At 42.4% G+C, this 24,661-nt stretch overlaps 2 protein-coding genes across 13 annotated transcripts in view; one reads left to right on the top strand and one right to left on the bottom strand.

Annotated features, from left to right (window-relative positions):
- The window catches only part of LOC139583118 (zinc finger protein 271-like), a 53,481-nt gene that overhangs the window by 26,008 nt on the left and 2,812 nt on the right, over nt 1-24,661 (top strand). The window contains exons 1-2 of one of the 2 annotated variants that reach the window (XM_071413877.1): nt 9,134-9,681; nt 13,119-17,422. In XM_071413877.1, the coding sequence (XP_071269978.1) occupies nt 9,381-9,681; nt 13,119-14,878 (2,061 nt within the window). In that variant the 5' untranslated portion in view covers nt 9,134-9,380 and the 3' untranslated portion in view covers nt 14,879-17,422. Of the gene's footprint in view, nt 9,682-13,118; nt 23,557-24,661 lie in introns of those variants that run through there. The other variant, XM_071413879.1, reaches the window with a different exon arrangement.
- Nucleotides 3,646-8,035, bottom strand: LOC139583120 (putative nuclease HARBI1). Of its 11 annotated transcripts, none has more exons than XM_071413891.1 (10): nt 6,630-8,033; nt 6,366-6,542; nt 6,214-6,275; nt 6,045-6,131; nt 5,916-5,957; nt 5,674-5,847; nt 5,559-5,594; nt 4,906-5,460; nt 4,513-4,624; nt 3,646-4,418 (listed from the first exon to the last, which is right to left on the bottom strand). In XM_071413891.1, exons 1-7 carry the CDS (start codon nt 6,691-6,693, stop codon nt 5,559-5,561), a joined length of 642 nt encoding a protein of 213 aa, XP_071269992.1. In that variant the 5' UTR covers nt 6,694-8,033; the 3' UTR covers nt 3,646-4,418; nt 4,513-4,624; nt 4,906-5,460. The 11 variants fall into 11 exon arrangements, with proteins under 11 accessions (XP_071269992.1, XP_071269985.1, XP_071269984.1 ...); XM_071413884.1 differs by adding an exon at nt 4,721-4,836 and having other exon boundaries at nt 6,366-8,008; XM_071413883.1 differs by adding an exon at nt 4,721-4,836 and having other exon boundaries at nt 5,674-5,957; nt 6,630-8,008.

Raw genomic sequence — 24,661 nt, 5'->3', positions numbered from 1 at the left:
AGCAAACAGGAAACCACTCACCCAGAGGCGGCGCTCCTAGTGGCCGGAGACTTTAATGCAGGGAAACTTAAATCAGTTCTACCAAATCTCTATCAACATGTTAAATGTGCAACCAGAGGGAAAAAAATTCTAGATCACCTGTACTCCACACACAGAGATGCGTACAGAGCTCTCCCTCGCCCTCCATTTGGTAAATCCGACCACAACTCTATCCTCCTGATTCCTGCTTACAAGCAAAAATTAAAGCAGGAAGCACCAGTGACTCAGTCTATAAAAAAAAATGGTCAGATGAAGCAGATGCTAAACTACAGGACTGTTTTGCTATCACAGACTGGAACATGTTCCGGGATTCTTCCGATGACATTGAGGAATACACCACATCAGTCACTGGCTTTATCAATAAGTGCATTGAGGACGTCGTCCCCACAGTGACTGTACGTACATACCCCAACCAGAAGCCATGGATTACAGGCAACATTCGCACTGAGCTAAAGGGTAGAGCTGCCGCTTTAAAGGTGCGGGACTCTAACTCGGAAGCTTACAAGAAATCCAGCTATGCTCTGCGACGAACCATCAAACAGGCAAAGCGTCAAAACAGGGCTAAGATTGAATCATACTACACCGGCTCCGATGCTCGTCAGATGTGGCAGGGCTTGCAAACTATTACAGACTACAAAGGGAAGCACAGCCGCGAGCTGCCCAGTGACACGATCCTACCAGATGAGCTAAATCACTTCTATGCTCGCTTCGAGGCAAGCAACACTGAGGCATGCATGAGAGCATCAGCTGTTCCGGACGACTGTGTGATCACGCTCTCCGTAGCCGACGTGAGTAAGACTTTTAAACAGGTCAACATTCACAAGGCTGTGGGGCCAGATGGATTACCAGGACGTGTGCTCCGGGCATGTGCTGACCAACTGGCAGGTGGCTTCACTGACATTTTCAACATGTCCCTGATTGAGTCTGTAATACCAACATGCTTCAAGCAGACCACCATAGTCCCTGTGCCCAAGAACACTAAGGCAACCTGCCTAAATGACTACAGACCCGTGGCACTCATGTCCATAGCCATGAAGTGCTTTGAGAGGCTGGTAATGGCTCACATCAACACCATTATCCCAGAAACCCTAGACCCACTTCAATTTGCATACCGCCCAAACAGATCCACAGATGATGCAATCTCTATTGTACTCCACACTGCCCTTTCCCACCTGGACAAAAGGAACACCTATGTGAGAATGCTATTCATTGACTACAGCTTAGCGTTCAACACCATAGTACCCTCAAAGCTCATCACTAAGCTAAGGAACCTGGGACTAAAAACCTCCCTCTGCAACTGGATCCTGAACTTCCTGACGGGCCGCCCCCAGGTGGTGAGGGTAGGTAGTAACACATCTGCCACGCTGATCCTCAACACTGGAGCTCCCCAGGGGTGCGTGCTCAGTCCCCCCCTGTACTCCCTGTTCACCCACGACTGCATGGCCAGGCATGACTCCAACACCATCATTAAGTTTGCTGACGACACAACAGTGGTAGGCCTGATCACCGACAACGACGAGACAGCCTATAGGGAGGAGGTCAGAGACCTGGCCGGTTGGTGCCAGAATAACAACATATCCCTCAATGTAACCAAGACTAAGGAGATGATTGTGGACTACAGGAAAAGGAGCACCGAGCACGTCCCCATTCTCATCGACGGGGCTGTAGTGGAGCAGGTTGAGAGCTTCAAATTCCTTGTTGTCCACATCAACAACAAACTAGAATGGTCCAAACACACCAAGACAGTCGTGAAGAGGGCACGACAAAGCCTATTCCCCCTCAGGAAACTAAAAAGATTTGGCATGGGTCCTGAGATCCTCAAAAGGTTCTACAGCTGCAACATTGAGAGCATCTTGACCGGTTGCATCACTGCCTGGTACGGCAATTGCTCGTCCCCTGACCGCAAGGCACTTCAGAAGGTAGTGCGTATGGCCCAGTACATCACTGGGGCAAAGCTACCTGCCATCCAGTACCTCTATACCAGGCGGTGTCAGAAGAAGGCCCTGAAAATTGTCAAAGACCCTAGCCACCCCAGTCATAGACTGTTCTCTCTACTACCGCATGGCAAGCGGTACCGGAGTGCCAAGTCTAGGACAAAAAGGTTTCTCAACAGTTTTTACCCCCAGGCCATAAGACTCCTGAACAGGTAACCAAATGGTTACCCGGACTATTTGCATTGTGTGCCCCCCCACCCCTCTTTTACGCTGCTGCTACTCTCTGTTTATCTTATATGCATAGTCACTTTAACTATACATGCATGTACATACTGCCTCAATTGGCCCGACCAACCAGTGCTCCCGCACATTGGCTAACCGGGCTATCTGCATTGTGTCCCACCACCCGCCAACCCCTCCTTTTACGCTACTGCTACTCTCTGTTCATCATATATGCATAGTCACTTTAACCATACCCACATGTACATACTACCTCAATAAGCCTGACTAACCGGTGTCTGTATATAGCCTTGCTACTCTTATTTTCAAATATCTTTTTACTGTTGTTTTATTTCTTTACTTACCTACACACACACACATACTTTTTTTTCTCCTCACTATTGGTTAGAGCCTGTAAGTAAGCATTTCACTGTAAGGTCTGTTGTATTCGGCGCACGTGACAAATAAACTTTGATTTGATTTGAATTATAATAATAAGGCAGCATTTTATCTGGCAGGACAGTGTGGTGTGTAGTGATGTGTTATGGAGGCACTTTGTTGATTCTTGATGTTTACTTGTACAGCTGTTCATCATTACTATTGTACCTAAATGAGTTATTTTAACACATTGGTTAAAAGACTCGGGTCACAAAAATGTAATTACATTGAGCAATATACAACATTACTTCTTACTTCAATTTCTTGTTTTACCAACATTGCCAAGCTGGGGCCTGTTGCACAAAACTAGGATAAGGGATTAAGCCAGGATATCTTGGTGATCCTGGCTCAATTGATCCGTAATCCGGTTGCACTAAAGATGGATAGGGGGCAGGAGGATATGTTATGGTATAAATTACCATGGAGATTTATTCTGTGGAGCTAGCCTGCTCCAGACCAGGCTAAATTCCAGGATCTATTTAATCTCATCCCTAATGTCAGTCAGCAGTCACCACAAATGGAAACCAATAGTTATTTCACTGCTCACTATACATTGTTATCACATATAACTAGACCCACTGTTATTATTTAAACGTTTGTGATCATTAATTTCAATGATTTTGGATAAAAAATGATTTTTAGATGATGTTGCTATCATTAGATAATTTACAGTTTCCCATAGACTATAAGGCTATATATAAAATGATAGAATATTAGGGCCACAGAGGGGAAAAAAACACAAGTCATAATATTGTAACCAGTTGTTTTAAAGGAGGACAGTTGTTAAAATGACAGATGTGGGGCATTTCGTGAAATTGTACTTCAGTATGGTTTCATAAACAAAGACATGCTGATGTGCCAGAATATTAAGTATCACATTGTCATAAGTATCAAAACTGTAAAAACAATATGTAGCTTTTCTGCAGAAAGAACCAGCCTCATAAATTTATGACTTTATCCTTTTTCTTCAGTGTGGCCCTAGTACTCTGTCATATAAACAAATACACATTCCATATGAATATAAAAACACAATGTGTAACATTATGTTCCTTTATTGAATAAGGACAAAACAAAGCAGGTAAACCATCAGCTCCTTTCGAAACTGAAGTCACAGTGACTCTACAAGATGGAAAGCACAGAATCCAAGCATATTATACAAAATGATACATACACATTCAAAGGTCTGTATATAACACACCCTGCATGTCTGCACACTAAAATAAATGCAGGACAAATCCATACACATCAACTGAACAGACAAATGAATGGATGCAGTAGCCTCCCTGCAGCCTTGTATTACACACAGTATACCGCACAAACATCATAAGAGGCCAAATTCGTCAAAAAACGAACCCAAAAAAACCCAAATTCCTCTGCCACCGCAGGACATATTTAACCAAAATTGAAAGCACACATACTAACTAAAATAATTCAACACATATTGGTCCCTCAGCAGCCGACCACTGTCGTCATCAGGGAAGATTGCCGGATTGTCCCAGTCCATGGCTGGTGGCACTCTGGGGGCCCTCTCCTTCCTCAGGCAGGCCACATTGTGGAGGACAGCACAAGCCACAGTAATATCACATGCCCTAACAGGGCTGACCCTTAATTTGTGAAGGCAGTGAAAGCGTGCCTTCAGGAGGCCAAAGGTCATTTCAACTCTGGCCCTGGTCCTGGCATGGGCATGGTTGTAGGCCTGCTGTGCTTCCTGGGGGTCTGTGAAAGGTGTCAGGAGAAAAGGCTGGCAGCCATACCCCCTGTCTCCCAGCAACACACCAGAGAATTCACCTGTCAACACAAAATCTCATCATTACTACCTCATAAACACAGTGATATTCTTGACACAGCCATGATGGTTATAAATAGGGGTTGTGTGGCTTACCTTGTGATAGGCACTGATAGATTTCAGAGGCCCGAAAGATTCTGGAGTCATGGACTGAGCCAGGCCATTTTGCCACAACATTGCTGATCACACAGTCAGCATTGCAGACCATCTGAAATCATAAGATGAGGAATATTACACCAATCAATGCACATCACTGGCAATGCAGAGTGTTCGTCAATGGACAATATCAAAAAGTTATGTTCACCTGAACATTAATGCTGTGAAAGGATTTCCTATTCACAAAATCGGCCTCATGGGCACCTGAGGGGGCTTTTATCCTTATGTGTGTGCAGTCCACTGCACCAATGACATTGGGGAAACCTGTCACACAAAGTAATGAGTATCCTACTATGTGTTAACAGTTGTCCTGTAATTTGTAGATCCTCTTACCTGCAATCCTATAGAACTCCTCTTTGATGTCACAGAGTCTTCTGTGGCCAGGGAAGGAGATGAAGACATCTGCTAATGCTTTGATAGCCAGACACACACTCCTTATTGTGCGGCAAATTGTGGCCTTGTTCAGCTGTTCTGCATCCCCCACTGAGTACAGGAAGGCTCCACTAGCAAAAAGGCGCAAGGTCACACAAACCATTTGCTCCACACTCAGTGCATGGCTCCGTGCAGTGCGGTGCTTAATCCTGGGACCCAGTAGTCTGCATAGATACCTGATGCCATCTGCAGAAAACCTGTATCTTTCATATAGATGGTCATCAGGGAAGGCCAGTGGGTCCAACCGGTCCCTGAAGACCCTTTCTCGCCTGAAGGCTCTCCTCAGCACAAGTGCTTCTTCATCCACCACATCTCGCACGAATGGGCATGCCATTGTCAGAGCAGAAAGGAACACACAATTTTGGGCCTTCATATAGGCTAGTGGCCACACCTGGTGCTGGGGGGGTGGGCAAAAGAGGGCGATGCCTTATAACGATGACTTGGTTGTACTGATTGCTGGGAAAATAAAAAAAACCTTAGAAAGATGCCACCGTCCTGTGTGCTCACAATAAGAGCTCATATGTCATGGCTCACTTGACTTTACGAGAATATACCTAATTTTTATTTTGAGCTGTGTCATCTTCTTGGAGCTGGGGGAGGAAAGAAAAATAATGATTAATACATTTGTGTTACAGTTAGCATACAGTGTACATTGAAGGCATATCTCACCTCCCTCTCAAGTTTTTTTATTTCAAGGTCCAGTTTCCTAATTGTCCTCTTTTTTATTTCGGACTCCAGTGCAAGATTTTCCATCTTTTTCTTCTTGTACTGAATGTCTATGTCTGCCAGTTCTATTTGGCGCCGGAGGTGGTTGCCATACAACTTTCTGATAGCTTGTGAGCTCTGTGAACACAATACAATTAGCGCAGCTGGAATTTGGCAGGATGTGGTGTCCTTTTATTAATACGCACTATGTTGCCAGGCTGGTTTTCCCACTGTATAGCATCTGGGTCCTGTAAAAGAAATTAGATTTTTTGATTTTGATGAGGACTCCTCACCATTGTAGAGTAAATAGTACTTTCACAGTCTTAACATGATACCTCATGCCTTCTGGAATCCAGAGAGATGGTCTCCTCCTCATCATCGTCTCCATCATGTGCTGTTGCTGCTGCACTGGGGCCTTCACCCTATCACATTTAATCGGATTCATATTGAAGCTAGTAGACAAGACATGCCAGGCCTACAGTATGCCTTTGATGGAGTACTCACTGGATCAGCATCGTCTGGTGCTTGTGCTGGTGGCTCTAACAGGAACACAGTGCTGCCAGACACTGCAAGGCAATAGGTAAACCAAAGTCAGACAGTCCAAATTGATTCAATATGAATGTGGTTGTATCCCATGTAGAGATGGAAGGACATACCTTGAATGAAGCGGGTGGCATCTTGGGAGGAACCTATGCTCGTCTCTTTCCCCCCAGGGATCCCCTCTAAGACGGGCCTGCCTTTATTTAGCTCCAAGGCCATGTCCTCTGCTGGGGTAAGGTCAGCCTTTGGTGACCCACCACCCGTGCCTTGTCTGTGGGTATTCTTTTTCACTGCTAAAACAGTACAGACAATGTGTGAGCAGGCACCTTCTGGGTACAATATATGCTTGTGCTTTGTTAAATATTAGTCAGGGACCATACCATTCTGCAGAATGTTCTTGTATTTGATTTTGACCTGCTGCCATGTCCGTTTTGGCCCGTTCATGTTTAATCTACACACACCACACACACATTTAATGGAGTCACACTGCAAAAAATTACTTGGTATTTTTGTCTTGTTTTCAGTAAAAATATCAAAAAATTTATCATAGCTTTATACAGTGTGATGGAGTTACTTTACACAATTTCACTCATATCTGCAGTGCATTTCAATTAAAAATTTAACCGTTTCATAATTACAGTACAACTGCAATTTTGGAGATGTGAATTAAATATTTGAATTGTAATTGTGATGTTTCAGCGGAGCGGTGTGTGTGTAATTGTGCACTACTTACGCATTCAGGCGGTCTGCAATACTTTGCCACGCTTTTTCTCTTTGCTTTATCACTGTGGCGGTGTTGCCTTTCTTCTTAATTATATATTTTACCTCCTCGTATGCCTCCATGAGGATTTGTGCTTCCGACGGGGAAAAGTACGCGGCTCTAGTTGCCATGGTAAATCAGTTAATCTGTGATCTGTGGCGGGGTCTATATGAGTGAGCCGTGAGCGCGCACCTATCCAGGATTGGTTTCACCTGGCTTAATGAATCCGTGTCTGCTCATCCTGGCTTGGTCTTTGTGCAACCAATTAAGCCTGGACGCACATGTTTTGGCTTCATTGAGCTCAGCTGAGTCATTTATCCCGGATGTCTTAATTCTACTTTTGTGCAACAGGCCCCTGCTCACAAAATAGTAGCGACAGCTAAACACAACAAACACGCACGAAACCATGTGGGAACCAGACGGTTAAATAAGGACTAAATAATAATGTAATGGAAACCAGGTGTGTACAATAAAGACAAAACAAATGGACAATGAAACGTAGATGGTGGTGGCTAGAAAACCGGTGATGTCGACCGCAGAACGCCGCCCGAACAAGGAGGCACCAACTTCAGCGGAAGTCGTGACATATATCTAACTAAATGCTTGTGTTCCTAGCTCCAACAGTGCAGTAATATCTAACTAAATGCTTGTGTTCCTAGCTCCAACAGTGCAGTAATATCTAACTAAATGCTTGTGTTCCTAGCTCCAACAGTGTAGTAATATCTAACTAAATGCTTGTGTTCCTAGCTCCAACAGTACAGTAATATCTAACTAAATGCTTGTGTTCCTAGCTCCAACAGTGCAGTAATATCTAACTAAATGCTTGTGTTCCTAGCTCCAACAGTGCAGTAATATCTAACTAAATGCTTGTGTTCCTAGCTCCAACAGTGCAGTAATATCTAACTAAATGCTTGTGTTCCTAGCTCCAACAGTGCAGCAATATCTAACAATTTCACAACAAATACCTAATACACACAAATCTAAGTAATGGAATAAGAATATATAAATATATGGATGAACAATGTCAGAGCGGCATAGACAGATACAGTAGAATAGGATAGAATACAGTATATACATATGAGATGAGTAATGCATAGACTAAGATACAGTGGAATAGGATAGAACCTAGTCTGTCATTATATACAGCTACATTATGTATTGTTACACCATGTAGGAGCAGTATAGACCTAGTCTGTTCATTATATAAATCTACATGATGGATTGTTACACCATGTCGGAGGAGTATATATACATGTTCATTATATACATCTACATGATGTATTGTTACACCAACAAAAAAAGGGAAATTATATTATTTTATACTAATACAATTGCTCAGAGAAAGAGATATAGTTTAACATGTAATTCTCAAAAGGTGGGGGTCTGAATTATTGCCATATTATTATTATTGCCAATTATTTTCAATACTCCAGCACCCTTTCCTTGGGAGGATAATGACACTGAAATGTTTTATGAGATTAGAGAACACATTGGGTGGGATCTTAGACCATTCCTCCATACAGAATCTCTCCAGGTCCTTGATTTATTTTGTCTGCGCTTATGGACTTCCCTGTTCGGTTTTCAATGGAGTTCAAATCCGAAGACTGAGATGGCCATAGAAAAATGTGATTTTGAGCCCAATTAACCATTTCTTTGTGGGTGTTGATGTGTCTTGCTGGAAGATCCACTTATGGCCAAGTTTTACCCTCCTAGCAGAGAGGTAACCAGGTTTTGGGCTACAATATCCTGGTAGTGGGTAAAGTTTATTTATTTTATTTTATACAGTAATTTTTGCTAATCTTTATCAAGGGTATCAATAACTAGGTGCTTATTTTGATATCTAGTTATTTGACTGAATCGGAAATACAGATGTGGAGTAGATGTAGAGTTGGTTTTAAATTCTCATCAAAAATCTGAACTAATCAAAACAACACTTTTTGCTCTTTGTACGTGTTGATATAATATTCATATTTAATGGAGAGGAAAAAAACGTTTCCCTAAACTGCTTTATAATATTATAATTCAATGAAGGAAAAAAAATGTTTTTCCCTCTTCAACTGCGTTTACTCACTCCAGACAGCAGAAGGCGAAAAGTGTCTTTCAGGCGATGTTTCTAGTGTGACGTATAATCTAGTGGACGGAAGGCTTCTTCAACAACTGCAGCCACCTCGGTAGCTCTCTAGCCAACAAAGTCGGAGCATTCAAGTTATTTAGACAATTTCGTGGTTTATTTGCCACTATGATTTAAACACACATGTGGAAACAACTAGCTACCCCATTTAATTTAATATTTACGTTGTAAGTCAACTAGCTGGCTGGTTAAGTTAGCACTTGTCTAGTCGCTAATGCTAGCTAGCTATTATCCCCGACCATGAGTTCACTAAGCTACTCTCCTCCTGCTAAAGAAGAGGCCGTCTGCTGGACGGAGAAAGAAGCTCTGGTGAAAGAGGAGGATGTTACAATACAAAAACAAGTAGAGGGTGAGGCTGTTACCGTGAAAGAAGAAGAGAAAGACGTTACAGAGAAAGACGCCTTCAGAGTGGAGGACGATGTTACTGTGAAAGAAGATGAAGACGTTTTTGGAATGAAGGATGAACAGGGGGAGATTACTGTCACATTAGAGGAGGACGAAGAAGAGAAGACTGGAGATCTGATTAACACCAGTAAATACAGTGAGTACTGTCTCAAAACAGGGACATTGATCTGATTAACACCAGTAAATACAGTGAGTACGATCTTATAAAACAGGTACACAAACTCTGCAGTTTTTGAAGTAATGTGTGATTTTTAAAAGGGCGTTCTACACATGAATATGTTTTTGTACTGTCGGAATTGTTCATGACGTCCTCCAGTGATTTAAAAAAAACTTTTCCATTTGAAAGTGATATATAAAAAGAGTAAAGTATAAACACACTAAAGGGAAACAAATAAATGTTTTGAGAAATTTTTTGTTTTGTTAGACAACTGCAAACTTGAAGGAGTGAGTGATGTCATAGTAAGGCATTCAAGGAGTTGGCTTGATGTGAAGTCGTGATGTCATCCAATAGGTGACGGATCTTCATGTGAATATTCATTATTCTTTTTAAATCCTTCCTGTTCTGTCAAGTTGGTTGTTGATCATTGTTAGAAAGTCATTTTCAAGTCTTGCCATAGACTTTCAAGACGATTTAAGTCCAAACTGTAACTAGGTCATTCGGGAACATTCAATGTCATCTTGGTAAGCTCCTCCAGTGTATATTTGGCCTTGTGGTTTAGGTTATTGTCCTGTTTGTACAGTTTTTTGTATTCAGATCTCTGAAATGCACTCTACATATGTAACATTTAGTGTCTCCTTATATTACGCTGGGAAAACAGTTTCCATGGGCACAGATCCTAAATCATTTCAGAGTTCGCACTATTCAATGGTTCTAACCGAGAGTCACCTTAACTTTATTGACAACACCCAAATGGATACTGTCATTAACGTGGTTCTATAATAATTAGACATTCTTAATGCTGTAGCTAGTTAGTTACAGTCACATGTTCAACTATCATCAAGTGATCCAGGAAATCATTTTCTGAATGACAGTGAAATGACAAATATCACGACATGCAACAACAACCAAAGTGCTTCTTCATTCATTACTCTGGTAAAGACAGTTATGCCGTGCTCCACGTTGGATCCAACATCCCTAACAAATTTGATGTTTATAATGTGTTATTGTTTGCTTGATTTACAGTCGGGTCTCGTTAGTCTGTTTGCACACAGAGATACTTTGCTCATAATGTGTAGAGAACTGTTCCTTGATGGATAGGCTATTGTACAACACACAGAGCTATTTTCCTTCATTCAGGACATTAAGAATGACAACACATTACAGAGTAGCCTAGTGGGATTATTCACAAAATTATCTGGTGATCAGGTTATGAAATGTCATGACAAAGACATTTTAGTTTCCTTGTTTCACCTGAAATATTAAATGATTTACAGTCAGAGGTCTATTTTATTGTTAGGGTGAAGTTATGGGTCCTACAGTAGGTCTATGTTGTTAGGTGAAGTTATGGGTCCTACAGTAGGTCTATGTTGTTGCTAGGTGAAGTTATGGGTCCTACAGTAGGTTTATGTTGTTGTTGGGTTAAGTTATGGGTCCTACAGTAGGTATATGGCAGGTTTTCCCAAACTGGAATATGCCGTCAGGAGTTCGCCAAAAAAGAATGTGATACACACTTAGCATTTTTTACAAACGATACATTTTCTTCACATTTTCAAACAGTCAATTTAAATTTTCCAATGGGGCTATACATTTGGGTGAGGTTTTTTTCTCAACTGAGTAGCCTCATTTCACAGCCAAAAATAAAATGAAACCAGCTAGTGTTCAGCGAAATAGCAACACAATGTCAAATACAGGTAGCTTAGTCAAATAATTAACATCCAATCACATTAACCGTTACTCTCTCGCGGGAATTCCAAATGTAGCTGCTGCTCATGTTGGTATCTGTACTGATGGCGCAGGGAGACATAGTAGAGTGGTAACGTGCGTGCAAGCAGTTGCTCCCGACGCCACTTGGGTACACTGCAGCATCCACCGACAGGCTCTTGCTGCCAAGGGAATGCCTGACAGCTTGGAAAACGTTTTGGACACTACAATGAAAATGGTTAACTTTGTTAAAGCAAGGGCCCTGAACTCTCGTGTATTTTCTGCACTATGCAATGATATGGGCAGCCACCATGTAACGCTTTTACAACATACAGAAGTGCGCTTATCAAGGGGCAAAGTATTGACACCTTTTTTTTTTTAATTGAGAGACGAGCTTAAAGTTTCCTTAACTGACCATCATTTTCACTTGTCTGACCGCTTGCATGATGACGAGTTTCTCACACGACTGGCCTATCTGGGTGATGTTTTTTCTCACCCAAATGATCTGAATCTAGGATTACAGGGACTCTCCAACTATATTCAATGTGCGGGACAAAATTGAGGCTATGATTAAGAAGTAGTAGCTCTTCTCTGTCTGGGACAACACACAGGTCTTTCCATCATTGTATGATTTTTTGTGGGCAATTGAACTCAAGCTTACGGACAATGTCAAATGTGATATAGCGAAGCACCTGACTTGGGTGCGCAATTACGTAGGTACTTTCCCGAAACGGATGACACAAACAACTGGATTCGTTATCCCTTTCATGCCCTGCCTCCAGTCCACTTACCGATATCTTAACAAGAGAACCTCATCGAAATTGCAACAAGAGGTTCTGTGAAAATGTTATTTAATCAGAACTGCCAGATTTCTGGATTGGGCTGCGCTCAGAGTATCCTGCCTTGGCAAGTCGCACTGTTAAGACACTGATGCCCTTTGCAACTACATACTTATGTGAGAGTGGATTCTCGGCCCTCACTAGCATGAAACTAAATACAGGCACAGACTGTGTGTGGAAAATGATTTAAGACTGAGACTCTCCAATACGACCCAACATTGCAGAGTTATGTGCATCCTGTCAAGCACACTCTTCTCATTAACCTGTGGTGAGTTATTCACCATTTTCAATGAACAAAGAAGGTTTTATTTGTAAGATGGTTAAATAAAGAGCAAAATTATTGATTTATATTATTATTTGTGCCCTGGTCCTCTGTCACAACCCGGCTCGTGGAAATTGACATAAACTAAATGTATCGTATAGTGTGTGTGTGGCAGGCTAACAATAATGGCAAATACTAAATTTGAGCGTGCGCTGACCCTGGTGCTAGAGGGGGTATGCAGCTGGAGGTTTCCTCATTAGCATGGAGGAGTTTCTACAACCAAATTGCCCTCGTGCCGCAATTTTAACAAACACAGAAAGGGGTCTATATTGGAGACCAAAAGTCGTCTGGCACACTGCTTAGAGGTTCAACAACTGTAACTTATTTCTAGCCTACAATCATCGATGTTACTACTAATATGAAAACAAGACAAAATATGACTATTGTTGCTCACTTGACTGTCTTAAGACAATTGTCAAATAATTTGACAGATGTCAATTGTTGTACAACTTCATGGGTACGCTCTGGGCATCACCTTTTACCTCAAATAAACAGTGGATTTCTGCTGTTGTGGGCCTTTAACCATCTGTCTGACTTTGTCATTCACACAGGAGAGAGACGGGACTATCGTGGATCCTCTGGGGAGCCTCAACAACATCATGATGCTGACGAAGCAGAGAAGAGTCTCTCCAGATCAGAACACCTCAAGAAACACCAGCAGAGACCCACAGGGAAGAAATCTAACTGCTGCGCTGACTGTGGGAAACATTGCACATATTCATCAAAACTTAAAATTCACCAGCGAGTACACACAGGAGAGAAGCCTTATAGCTGTAATGAATGTGGGAAGAGTTTCACTCAGTCAATTAATCTGAAAACACACCAGAGAACACACACAAGAGAGAAGCCTTACAGCTGTGATCAGTGTGGCAAGAGTTTTACTCAGTTAAGCAATCTGCTATCACACCAGAGAATACACACAGGAGAGAAACCTTATAGCTGTGATCAGTGTGGCAAGAGTTTTGCTCAGTCAAGTAGCCTGGTATCACACCAGAGAACACACACAGGAGAGCAGCCATATAGCTGTGATCAGTGTGGCAAGGGTTTTACTCGGTCAACCAACCTGGTATCACACCAGAGAACACACACAGGAGAACAGCCTTATAGCTGTGATCAGTGTGGCAAGGGTTTTACTAATTCAAGAAAGCTAGTATCACACCAGAGAACACACACAGGAGAGAAGCCTTATAGCTGTGATCAGTGTGGCAAGGGTTTTACTCGGTCAACCAACCTGGTATCACACCAGAGAACACACACAGGAGAGCAGCCTTATAGCTGTGATCAGTGTGGCAAGAGTTTTACTAATTCAAGAAACCTGCTTTCACATCAGAGAACACACACAGGAGAGCAGCCATATAGCTGTGATCAATGTGGCAAAAGTTTTACTCAGTCAAGCAAGCTGCTATCACACCAGAGAACACACACAGGAGAGCAGCCATATAGCTGTGATCAGTGTGGGAAAGGCTTTTCTCGGATAGGACAGCTTAAAGGACACCAGAGAACACACACAGGAGAGAAACCTTATAGCTGTAATCAATGTGGGAAGAGTTTTGCTCATTCAAGTAATCTGAAAAAACACCAGAGAACACACACAGGAGAGAAACCTTATAGCTGTGATCAGTGTGGCAAGAGTTTTACTCAGTCATGCAACCTGGTATCACACCAGAGAACACACACAGGAGAGCAGTCATATTGCTGTGATCAATGTGGCAAGAGTTTTGCTAATTCAAGCCACCTGGTATCACACCAGAGAACACACACAGGAGAGCAGCCATATAGCTGTGATCAGTGTGGGAAGAGTTTTACTCAGTCAAGCAACCTGGTATCACACCAGAAAACACACACAGGAGAGAAGACTTATAACTGTGATCAGTGTGGCAAGAGTTTTACTCATTCAAGTAATCTGAAAACACACCAGAGAACACACACAGGAGAGAAGCCTTATAGCTGTGATCAGTGTGGCAAGAGTTTTACTCAGTTAAGCAACCTGGTATCACACCAGAGAACACACACAGGAGAGAAGCCTTATAGCTGTGATCAGTGTGGCAAGAGTTTTACTCAGTCAAGCAACCTGGTATCACACCAGAGAACACACACAGGAGAGCAGCCATATAGCTGTGATCAATGTGGGAAAAACTTTTCTCAGGGAGAAAGACTTGAAGAGCACCAGAGAACACACACAGGAGAGAAGCCTTATAGCTGTGATCAGTGTGGCAAAAGATACTCTCATTCAAGTGGTCTGATTAAACATCAGAAAATACATGCAGGAGATCCAGAGTGTAGAAAGACCTCCAACACCAGACCTGGGTAGTAGAACACAGAGTGTGGAATGATCTCTAACACCAGACCTGGGTAGTAGAACACAGAGTGTAGAATGATCTCCAACACCAGACCTGGGTAGTAGAACACAGAGTGTAGAATGATCTCCAACACCAGACCTGGGTAGTAGAACACAGAGTGTAGAATGATCTCCAACACCAGACCTGGGTAGTAGAACACAGAGTGTAGAATGACCTCCAACACCAGACCTACAGTTGAAGTCGGAAGTTTACATACACTTAGGTTGGAGTCATTAAAACTTGTTTTTCAACCACTCCATGAATTTATTTTTAAGAAACTATAGTTTGGTAAGTCGGTTAGGACATCTACTTTGTTGCTGATACAGGTAATTTTTCCAAAAATTGTTTACAGGCAGATTATTTAACTTATAATTCACTGTATCACAATTCCAGTGGGTCAGAAGTTTACATACACTAAGTTTGTTGTGCCTTTAAACAGCTTGGAAAATTCCAGAATATTATGTCATGTCTTTAGAAGCTTCTGATAGGCTAATTGACATCATTTGAGTCAGTTGGAGGTGTACCTGTGGATGTATTTCAAGGCCTACCTTCAAACTCAGTGCCTCTTTGCTTGACATCATGGGAAAATCAAAAGAAAGCCAAGACCTCAGAAAATTATATTGTAGACCTCCACAAGTCTGGTCATCCTTGAGAGCAATTTCCAAACGCCTGAATGTACCATGTTCATCTGTACAAAGAATAGTACGCAAGTATAAACACCACGGGACCACGCAGCCATCATACCATTCAGGAAGGAGATGCGTTCTGTCTCCTAGAGATGAACGTACTTTGGTGCGAAAAGTGCAAATCAATCCCAGAACAACAGCAAAGGACCTTGTGAAGATGCTGGAGGAAACGGGTACAAAAGTATCTATATCCACAGTAAAACGAGTCCTATATTGACATAACCTTAAAGGCCGCTCAGCAAGGAAGAAGCCACTGCTCCAAAACCGCCATAATAAAGGCAGACTACGGTTTGCAACTGCACATGGGGACAAAGATTGTACCTTTTGGAGAAATGTCCTCTGGTCTGATGAAACAAAAACAGAACTGTTTGGCCATAATGACCATCATTATGTTTGGAGGAAAAAGGGGAGGCTTGCAAGCTGAAGAACACTATCCCAACCGTGAAGCACGGTGGTGGCAGCATCATGTTGTCGGTGTGCTTTGCTGCAGGAGGGACTGGTGCACTTCACAAAATAGATGGCATCATGAGGTAGGAAAATGATGTGGATATATTGAAGCAACATCTCAAGATATCAGTCAGGAAGTTAAAGCTTGGTCACAAATGGGTCTTCCATATGGACAATGACCCCAAGCATACTTCCAAAGTTGTGGCAAAATGGCTTAAGGACAACAAAGTCAAGGTATTGGAGTGGCCATCACAAAGCCCTGACCTCAATCCTATAGAACATTTGTGGGCAGAACTGAAAAAGCTTGTGCGAGCAAGGAGGCCTACAAACCTGACTCAGTTACACCAGCTCTGTCAGGAGGAATGGGCCAAAATTCACCCAACTTATTGTGGGAAGCTTGTGGAAGGCTACCCGAAACGTTTGACCCAAGATAAACAATTTAAAGGCAATGCTACCAAATACTAAGTGAGTTTATGTAAACTTCTGACCCACTGGGAATGTGATGAAAGAAATAAAAGCTGAATGAAATCATTCTCCACTATTATTCTGACATTTCACATTCTTAAAATAAAGTGGTGATCCTAACTGACCTAAAACAGGGAATTTTTACTCGGATTAAATGTCAGGAATTGTGAAACTGAGGTTAAATGTATTTGGCTGAGGTGTATGTAAACTTCCGACTTCAACTGTATATACATCAAATCACATTTTATCTGTCACATACACATGTTTAGCAGATGTTATTGTGGGTGTAGCAAAATGCTTGTGTTTCTAGCTCCAACAGTCCAGTAATATCTAACAATACACACAATCTAAAGGAATGGAATTAAGAATATATAAATATTTAGATGAGCGATGTCAGAGTAGCATAGACTAAGATGCAGTAGAATGGAATAGAATACAGTATATATATATATGAGATGAGTAATGCATAGACTAAGATACAATAGAATAGGATAGAATACAGTATATACATATGAGATGAGTAATACATAGACTAAGATACAGTAGAATAGGATATAATACAGTATATACATATGAGATGAGTAATGCCAGATATGTAAACATGCAGGAGATCAACGAAGGAAAGATAGTGATGGTGCTCGGTGACGTTGTTGCAAATGGTGGGGAATAACCAATCACGATGAGGGATCGCCAGCTGCGAACGCTTTAGCATGCTGGAGACAACCATGGTGAATGTGAATGCAGGATACATTAGGTGTTCCAATGGTAAAACGTTTGATATAATTACATCAAGTGTTCCAATGGTAAACATTTGAGTTCATTTTGTTCTGACATGGTCACTTTGCCTGCTGTTTATTTCCACGTTGGGATGCAACCTTTTTTTGTTCTTATTTTTTTATAAAACATTTTATCATTTTACCTCCGTTTTTTCTCCCCAATTTTGATCTTGTCTCATCGCTGCAACTCCCCAACGGGCTCAGGAGGCAAAGGTCGAGTCATGCATCCTCTGGAACAAGACCCTCTAAACCGCGCTTCTTAACACCTGCCTGCTTAACCCGGAAGCCAGCTGCACCAATGTGTCGGAGGAAACACCGTTCACCTGACGGCCGAGGTCAGCCTGCAGGCGCCACACCTGACGGCCGAGGTCAGCCTGCAGGGTGGGTTTCCCCCCCCGACCAAACCTAACCCGGACAACGCTTGGCTAATTGTGTGCCGCCCTATGGACTCCCGATCACAGCAGGTTGTGGTACAGCCCGGGATCAAATCCGGGTCTGTAGTGATGCCTCTAGCACTGTGATCTAGTACCTTAGACCGCTGCACCACTTGGGGATAACCATTTTTTTTTTTTACCAATTCTGATGGTTGTTAAAAGTGGGATTTTGACATTATTATCGTTATATCAACACACTCGACAGTCTCAACACTTCCAACTATCAATATCTTTGGCACCGTAGACATCAAGTCACTTGACAATAATGTTCCATACAACGTTGCATGTTTGAAAGGTCTATCATTTTCATTGAAGACAATCAAAGTTAACATTCCATAAAACTTCAATTAAAGTCTGAGTCTCAAATAGTTGCCTGTCCCTTTGAATGGCACACATTATAGCAAATACATTTTGGGTCTAAATTAAAGGAGCTACAATTATAATTTAATTACATGTTTTTAATCTCTTTCTGTTTGACAGCAAAAGCCAGACTGGCTTCTGTTGTCAAGATGGGAAAACCCTCCCTCTCTGCCATCGGTGTCACTAAAAGCCGGGGTCATCTCCTTCTCAACCAACAATGGCCGACTGGGGCAAGCAGCCAATGTAGAAATCTACTTTCTTCAATCAATTTCAGTTTATGTGAGAAAACAAGTACTGAATAGTGTAGGGAATCATTGTACCATCTAAATCGCTGTGAAATATATTTTCAATTAAAAAAAGTTGTTTTTACCACTGTTTGAAGTTGGTGGACGAAACTGAAAGTAAAATAGTCTCCACTATGGTCTGTGCTATCCGGGATCCTTCATACTTCCCTACCCCACGGACCTCTCCACCATGTTACAGGGAAGTGTGATGGAGGAGTTTGGAATGCAGACTAGTTGTTGCAGTTCACCATGTTACAGGGAAGTGTGATGGGGGAGACATTTGGAATTGGTCAAATGTTGGATAAAGTATCTGATGAAAGCAGGGAAATTTATTTTGGAGGTGATTTGAATATTGACTGGTTTACCACCACCAACTGTTCACAGAGGAAAAATATTATTTCTGTGGCCAATGGTTGTAACATAACCCAAGGTGACACTACCAACCAGAATGTTCACTAAGTCTGATACCATATCATCAACCTGTATTGATCCTATTTTTATCAACATGGCTGAACATTATTCTAAAGCTGTAGCAGTGGTGATCATAACTTGGTGACACTCAAGAGAAAAAAAACACATACCAAAGGCTGATCCTAAAGTAACCTACCCAAGGCCCTACAAGAGGTTTAGCCAGGACTCATGCCAAAGACTGATCCTAAAGTAACCTACCCAAGGCCCTACAAGAGGTTCAGTCAGGACTCATATACCAAAGACTGATCCTAAAGTAACTGACCCAAGGCCCTACAAGAGGTTTAGCCAGGGCTCATGCCAAAGGCTGATCCTAAAGTAACCTACCCAAGGCCCTACAAGAGGTTTAGCCAAATCAAATCAAATTTTATTAGTCACATACACATGGTTAGCAGATGTTAATGCGAGTGTAGCGAAATGCTTGTGCTTCTAGTTCCGACAATGCAGTAATAACGACAAGTAATCTAACCTAACAATTCCACAACTACTACCTTATACACACAAGTGTAAAGGGATAAAGAATATGTACATAAAGATATATGAATGAGTGATGGTACAGAACGGCATAGGCAAGATGCAGTAGATGGTATAGAGTACGGTATATACATATGAGATGAGTACTGTAGGGTATGTAAACATAAAGTGGCATAGTTTAAAGTGGCTAGTGGTACATGTATTACATAAAGATGGCAAGATGCAGTAGATGATATAGAGTACAGTATATACATATACATATGAGATGGGTAATGTAGGGTATGTAAACATTATATTAAGTGGCATTGTTTAAAGTGGCTAGTGGTACATTTTTACATAATTTCCATCAATTCCCATTTTTAAAGTGGCTGGAGTTGAGTCAGTATGTTGGCAGCGGCCGCTAAATGTTAGTGGTGGCTGTTTAACAGTCTGATGGCCTTGAGATAGAAGCTGTTTTTCAGTCTCTCGGTCCCTGCTTTGATGCACCTGTACTGACCTCGCCTTCTGGATGATAGCGGGGTGAACAGGCAGTGGCTTGGGTGGTTGTTGTCCTTGATGATCTTTATGGCCTTCCTGTGACATCGGGTGGTGTAGGTGTCCTGGAGGGCAGGTAGTTTGCCCCCGGTGATGCGTTCTGCAGACCTCACTACCCTCTGGAGAGCCTTACGGTTGTGGGCGGAGCAGTTGCCGTACCAGGCGGTGATACAGCCCGACAGGATGCTCTCGATTGTGCATCTGTAGAAGTTTGTGAGTGCTTTTGGTGACAAGCCGAATTTCTTCAGCCTCCTGAGGTTGAAGAGGCGCTGCTGCGCCTTCTTCACAACGCTGTCTGTGTGGGTGGACCAATTCAGTTTGTCCGTGATGTGTACACCGAGGAACTTAAAACTTTCCACCTTCTCCACTACTGACCCGTCGATGTGGATAGGGGGGTGCTCCCTCTGCTGTTTCCTGAAGTCCACAATCATCTCCTTTGTTTTGTTGACGTTGAGTGTGAGGTTATTTTCCTGACACCACACTCCGAGGGCCCTCACCTCCTCCCTGTAGGCCGTCTCGTCGTTGTTGGTAATCAAGCCTACCACTGTAGTGTCATCCGCAAACTTGATGATTGAGTTGGAGGCGTGCATGGCCACGCAGTCGTGGGTGAACAGGGAGTACAGGAGAGGGCTCAGAACGCACCCTTGTGGGGCCCCAGTGTTGAGGATCAGCGGGGTGGAGATGTTGTTACCTACCCTCACCACCTGGGGGCGGCCCGTCAGGAAGTCCAGGACCCAGTTGCACAGGGCGGGGTCGAGACCCAGGGTCTCGAGCTTGATGACGAGTTTGGAGGGTACTATGGTGTTAAATGCTGAGCTGTAATCGATGAACAGCATTCTCACATAGGTATTCCTCTTGTCCAGATGGGTTAGGGCAGTGTGCAGTGTGGTTGCGATTGCGTCGTCTGTGGACCTATTGGGTCGGTAAGCAAATTGGAGTGGGTCTAGGGTGTCCGGTAGGGTGGAGGTGATATGGTCCTTGACTAGTCTCTCAAAGCACTTCATGATGACGGAAGTGAGTGCTACGGGGCGGTAGTCGTTTAGCTCAGTTACCTTAGCTTTCTTGGGAACAGGAACAATGGTGGCCCTCTTGAAGCATGTGGGAACAGCAGACTGGGATAAGGATTGATTGAATATGTCCGTGAACACACCAGCCAGCTGGTCTGCGCATGCTCTGAGGACGCGGCTGGGAATGCCGTCTGGGCCTGCAGCCTTGCGAGGGTTAACACGTTTAAATGTTTTACTCACCTCGGCTGCAGTGAAGGAGAGCCCGCAGGTTTTGGTAACGGGCCGTGTCAGTGGCACTGTATTGTCCTCAAAGCGGGCAAAAAAAGTTATTTAGCCTGTCTGGGAGCAAGACATCCTGGTCAGGACTCATGCCAAAGACTGATCCTAAAGTAACCTACCCAAGGCCCTACAAGAGGTTCAGTCAGGACTCATATACCAAAGACTGATCCTAAAGTAACTGACCCAAGGCCCTACAAGAGGTTTAGCCAGGGCTCATGCCAAAGACTGATCCTAAAGTAACCTACCCAAGGCCCTACAAGAGGTTCAGTCAGGACTCATATACCAAAGACTGATCCTAAAGTAACTGACCCAAGGCCCTACAAGAGGTTTAGCCAGGACTCATGCCAAAGGCTGATCCTAAAGTAATCTACCCAAGGCCCTGCAAGAGGTTCAGTCAGAACTCATTTGTGAATGAGGTTCAGAATGTGCGATGGCTGGAAGTGTGTAGTGAGGATGATCCTGTAATGGCACTGAGTGTGTTTATGAAATGACTTATGAGTATTGTTGATAAGCAAGGCCCCATTAAGAAAACAGACTGAGGTCAAACGATGCCCCGGGGATTGATGAGCTGAGAAATGTAACAGTTCAACGTAATGATACCAAAAAGGTAGGGGACAGATCTGTCTGATGAGCAAAGTTATTGTAAATTAATAAATCTAGTGACCAAGCTAGACCAGTTATTGTAGATTAATACATCTAGTGACCAAGCTAGACCAGTTATTGTAAATGAATACATCTAGTGACCAAGCTAGACCAGTTACTGTAAATGAATACATCTAGTGACCAAGCTAGACCAGTTATTGTAGATGAATACATCTAGTGACCAAGCTAGACCAGTTATTGTAGATGAATACATCTAGTGACCAAGCTAGACCAGTTATTGTAAATGAATACATTTAGTGACCAAGGTAAAAAGAAAGGATATTATCATCACTAAATCAAGGCTGATGGAAAACATCTATGGACAACTTTGATTCAACACAAGTGGCAGACATGTTTGAATTCCTACCCATTATAACATTCATTACCAAAACCACCTGACAATGCAAATGATTTGAATTACTATTTGACGGGTCAGGTGGACACATTGAGAAATGAAATGAGTCCAACTGACGGCTCCCTGAATCGGACCGCAGAGTGAAGGAAAAGCAGCCAACAAGTGCTCAGCATATGTGGGAACTCCTTCAAGACTGTTGGAAAAGCATTCCAGGTGAAGCTGGTTAAGAGAATGCCAAGAGTGTGTAAAGCTGTCAATAACGCAAAGCGTGGCTATTTGAAGAATCTCAAATATAAAATATATTTCGATTTGTTTAACACTTTTTTGGTTACTACATGATTCCATATGTGTTATTTCATTGTTTTGATGTCTTCACTATTTTTCTACAATGTAGAAAATAGTAAAAATAAAGAAAAACCCTTGAATGAGTAGGTGTTCTAAAACTTTTGACCAATAGTGTATATTATGTTATATAATAAATATGTAATAACATTAAAACATAACTGTTTGTCCTTATAGGGAACCAGATCGTGACTACAACTCAGTTACTAAGTCTTTAACCACACTGTGTTTTTACACCGGTGAGTAAAAACTCATGCTTCCTATCCAATAACTTTTTGTCTGAAAATTTAAATATACATTTTACTCAACTGCGTTACCCACTCCAGTCAGCAGATGGCGGTATGGGACTTTAAGGCAATGCTGTTAGTGTGACGTATAATCTAGTGGGCGGAACGCTTCTTTCAACAGCATCAACAGTTAGTCAGCCACCTCGGTAGCTTGCTAGACAAAATAGCAGAACCAATAAAGCTCTTTAGACGCCTTCGTGTAAGCCACTGTGTTTTAAACCCACTTCTATCGTGTAGTTAGTTATCCGATGTAATTTCATATTTACGGTGGTGTTGTTATTAGTCAGCTAGCGGGCTGGTTAAGTTAGCATTAGCCTAGCTAGCTAACATTCCCGACCATGAGCTCACTAACCTACTCTCCTCCTGCTAAAGAAGAGGTCTGCTGGACGGAGAAAGAAGCTCTGGTGAAAGAGGAGGAGGAGGAGGCTGTTTCAATACAAAAACAAGTAGAGGGTGAGACTGTTACCGTGAAAGAAGAAGAGAAAGACGTTTCAGTTAAAGAAGAGGGAGATGCGTTCAGAGTGAAAGAGGAAGTTACAGTAAAAGAAGAGGAGGAAGAGGAGGATGCAGTGAAAGAAGAGGACGAGGCGTTCAGAGTGAAGGAGGAGGATGTTACTGTAAAAGAAGAGGAAGAGGCGTTCAGAGTGAAGGAGGAGGAGGATGCCGTTTTTGGATTGAAAGAGGAGGGGGAGATGACTGTCGCATCGAAGAAGGAAGAAGAGGAGGAAACTGGATATCTGGGCCCGGTTTCCCAAGGGCATCTTAAGGCATCCAATGGTTCTAACGATGAACGTTCCCTGGTTAACACTCGTAAGTACCATCTTAAAAAGAGAGGCACAAGCTCTACAGTTGTTAACCTGATGTGTGAAAGGGGAAATATGCAATTGCTACATCCATATTTTGACTTTTAAATGATTTATTTCTAACCATTGATTCTTGAAGAATATAACACATGCCTCACACATTTCTCCAGCCCCATCATCATCTTATGACCAAAACAGTGGTGGAATGACAGCTTTGTTATTGTTTCAACTGCAGATTGGTTAATTGTTGTGTGGCTTTTTTAAAGGGACAACCTAGGATTTAAACAGCAACAAAATGGCTGCCCAGATACTTGGTTTGGTAAACAGCTGAGGGATTGGGGCTGGAGAAATGTAACCACTCAAATTCCTAGAGAAAGCTATTGTATCAACCTTAACCCAAAACCTAACGACCTCGTCAAGAAGTTCAGACATCTTACCTAGATTAAATTACATTCATGAATTGGTTTGAAATCTTTGTTTAAAACCCTTCTCAAATTTGGTGTCTTGGCGGATTAGTAAAAACGGTTTATCTTAAAACACTATTTATTTAAAACACTCCCAATCATGGCTGGTTGTGATACAGCCAGGACTCGAACCAGGGTTACACACAAATTACTCGAGGAAGCCAGTCATCAATAGGTACAACACCTGTTTGGCACCGCCCCTTCCTGGGTCGATGAAGGGCGGTATAAAATGTTATGCATGAATCCGAGCCTCACGCTTCCAGCAAGGCGTGGATTTAATAGTATGTTGTACCTAGTTTCCCTTCTTCAGGGAACAGTAGTTATAGTCATAACGTTAAGCTTGTCATATGATGAACTTCAACTTAAATACTGGATCTTGCTGTCGGACAGTTTTTTTGTTTTCAGATCTCTGAAATGCACTCTAACTACGTAACATTTAGTGTCTCCTTAAATTACGGAGGGAAAACAGTTTTCATGGGCACAGAAATCCTAAATAATTTCAGTTTGCTAAATCCAAAGGTTCTAACCGAGAGTCCCCTTAACTTTATAGACAACACCCAAATGGATACTGTCATTAACGTGATTCTATAATAATTAGACATTCTTAATACTGTAGCTATTTAGTTACAGTCACATGTTTAACTATCA

This window comes from Salvelinus alpinus, chromosome 8 (assembly GCF_045679555.1).
Source record: "Salvelinus alpinus chromosome 8, SLU_Salpinus.1, whole genome shotgun sequence".
NCBI classification, from domain to species: Eukaryota; Metazoa; Chordata; class Actinopteri; order Salmoniformes; family Salmonidae; genus Salvelinus; species Salvelinus alpinus.
Note: the sequence above shows the minus strand (reverse complement) of the source record. Positions and strands in the feature narration are given on the sequence as shown.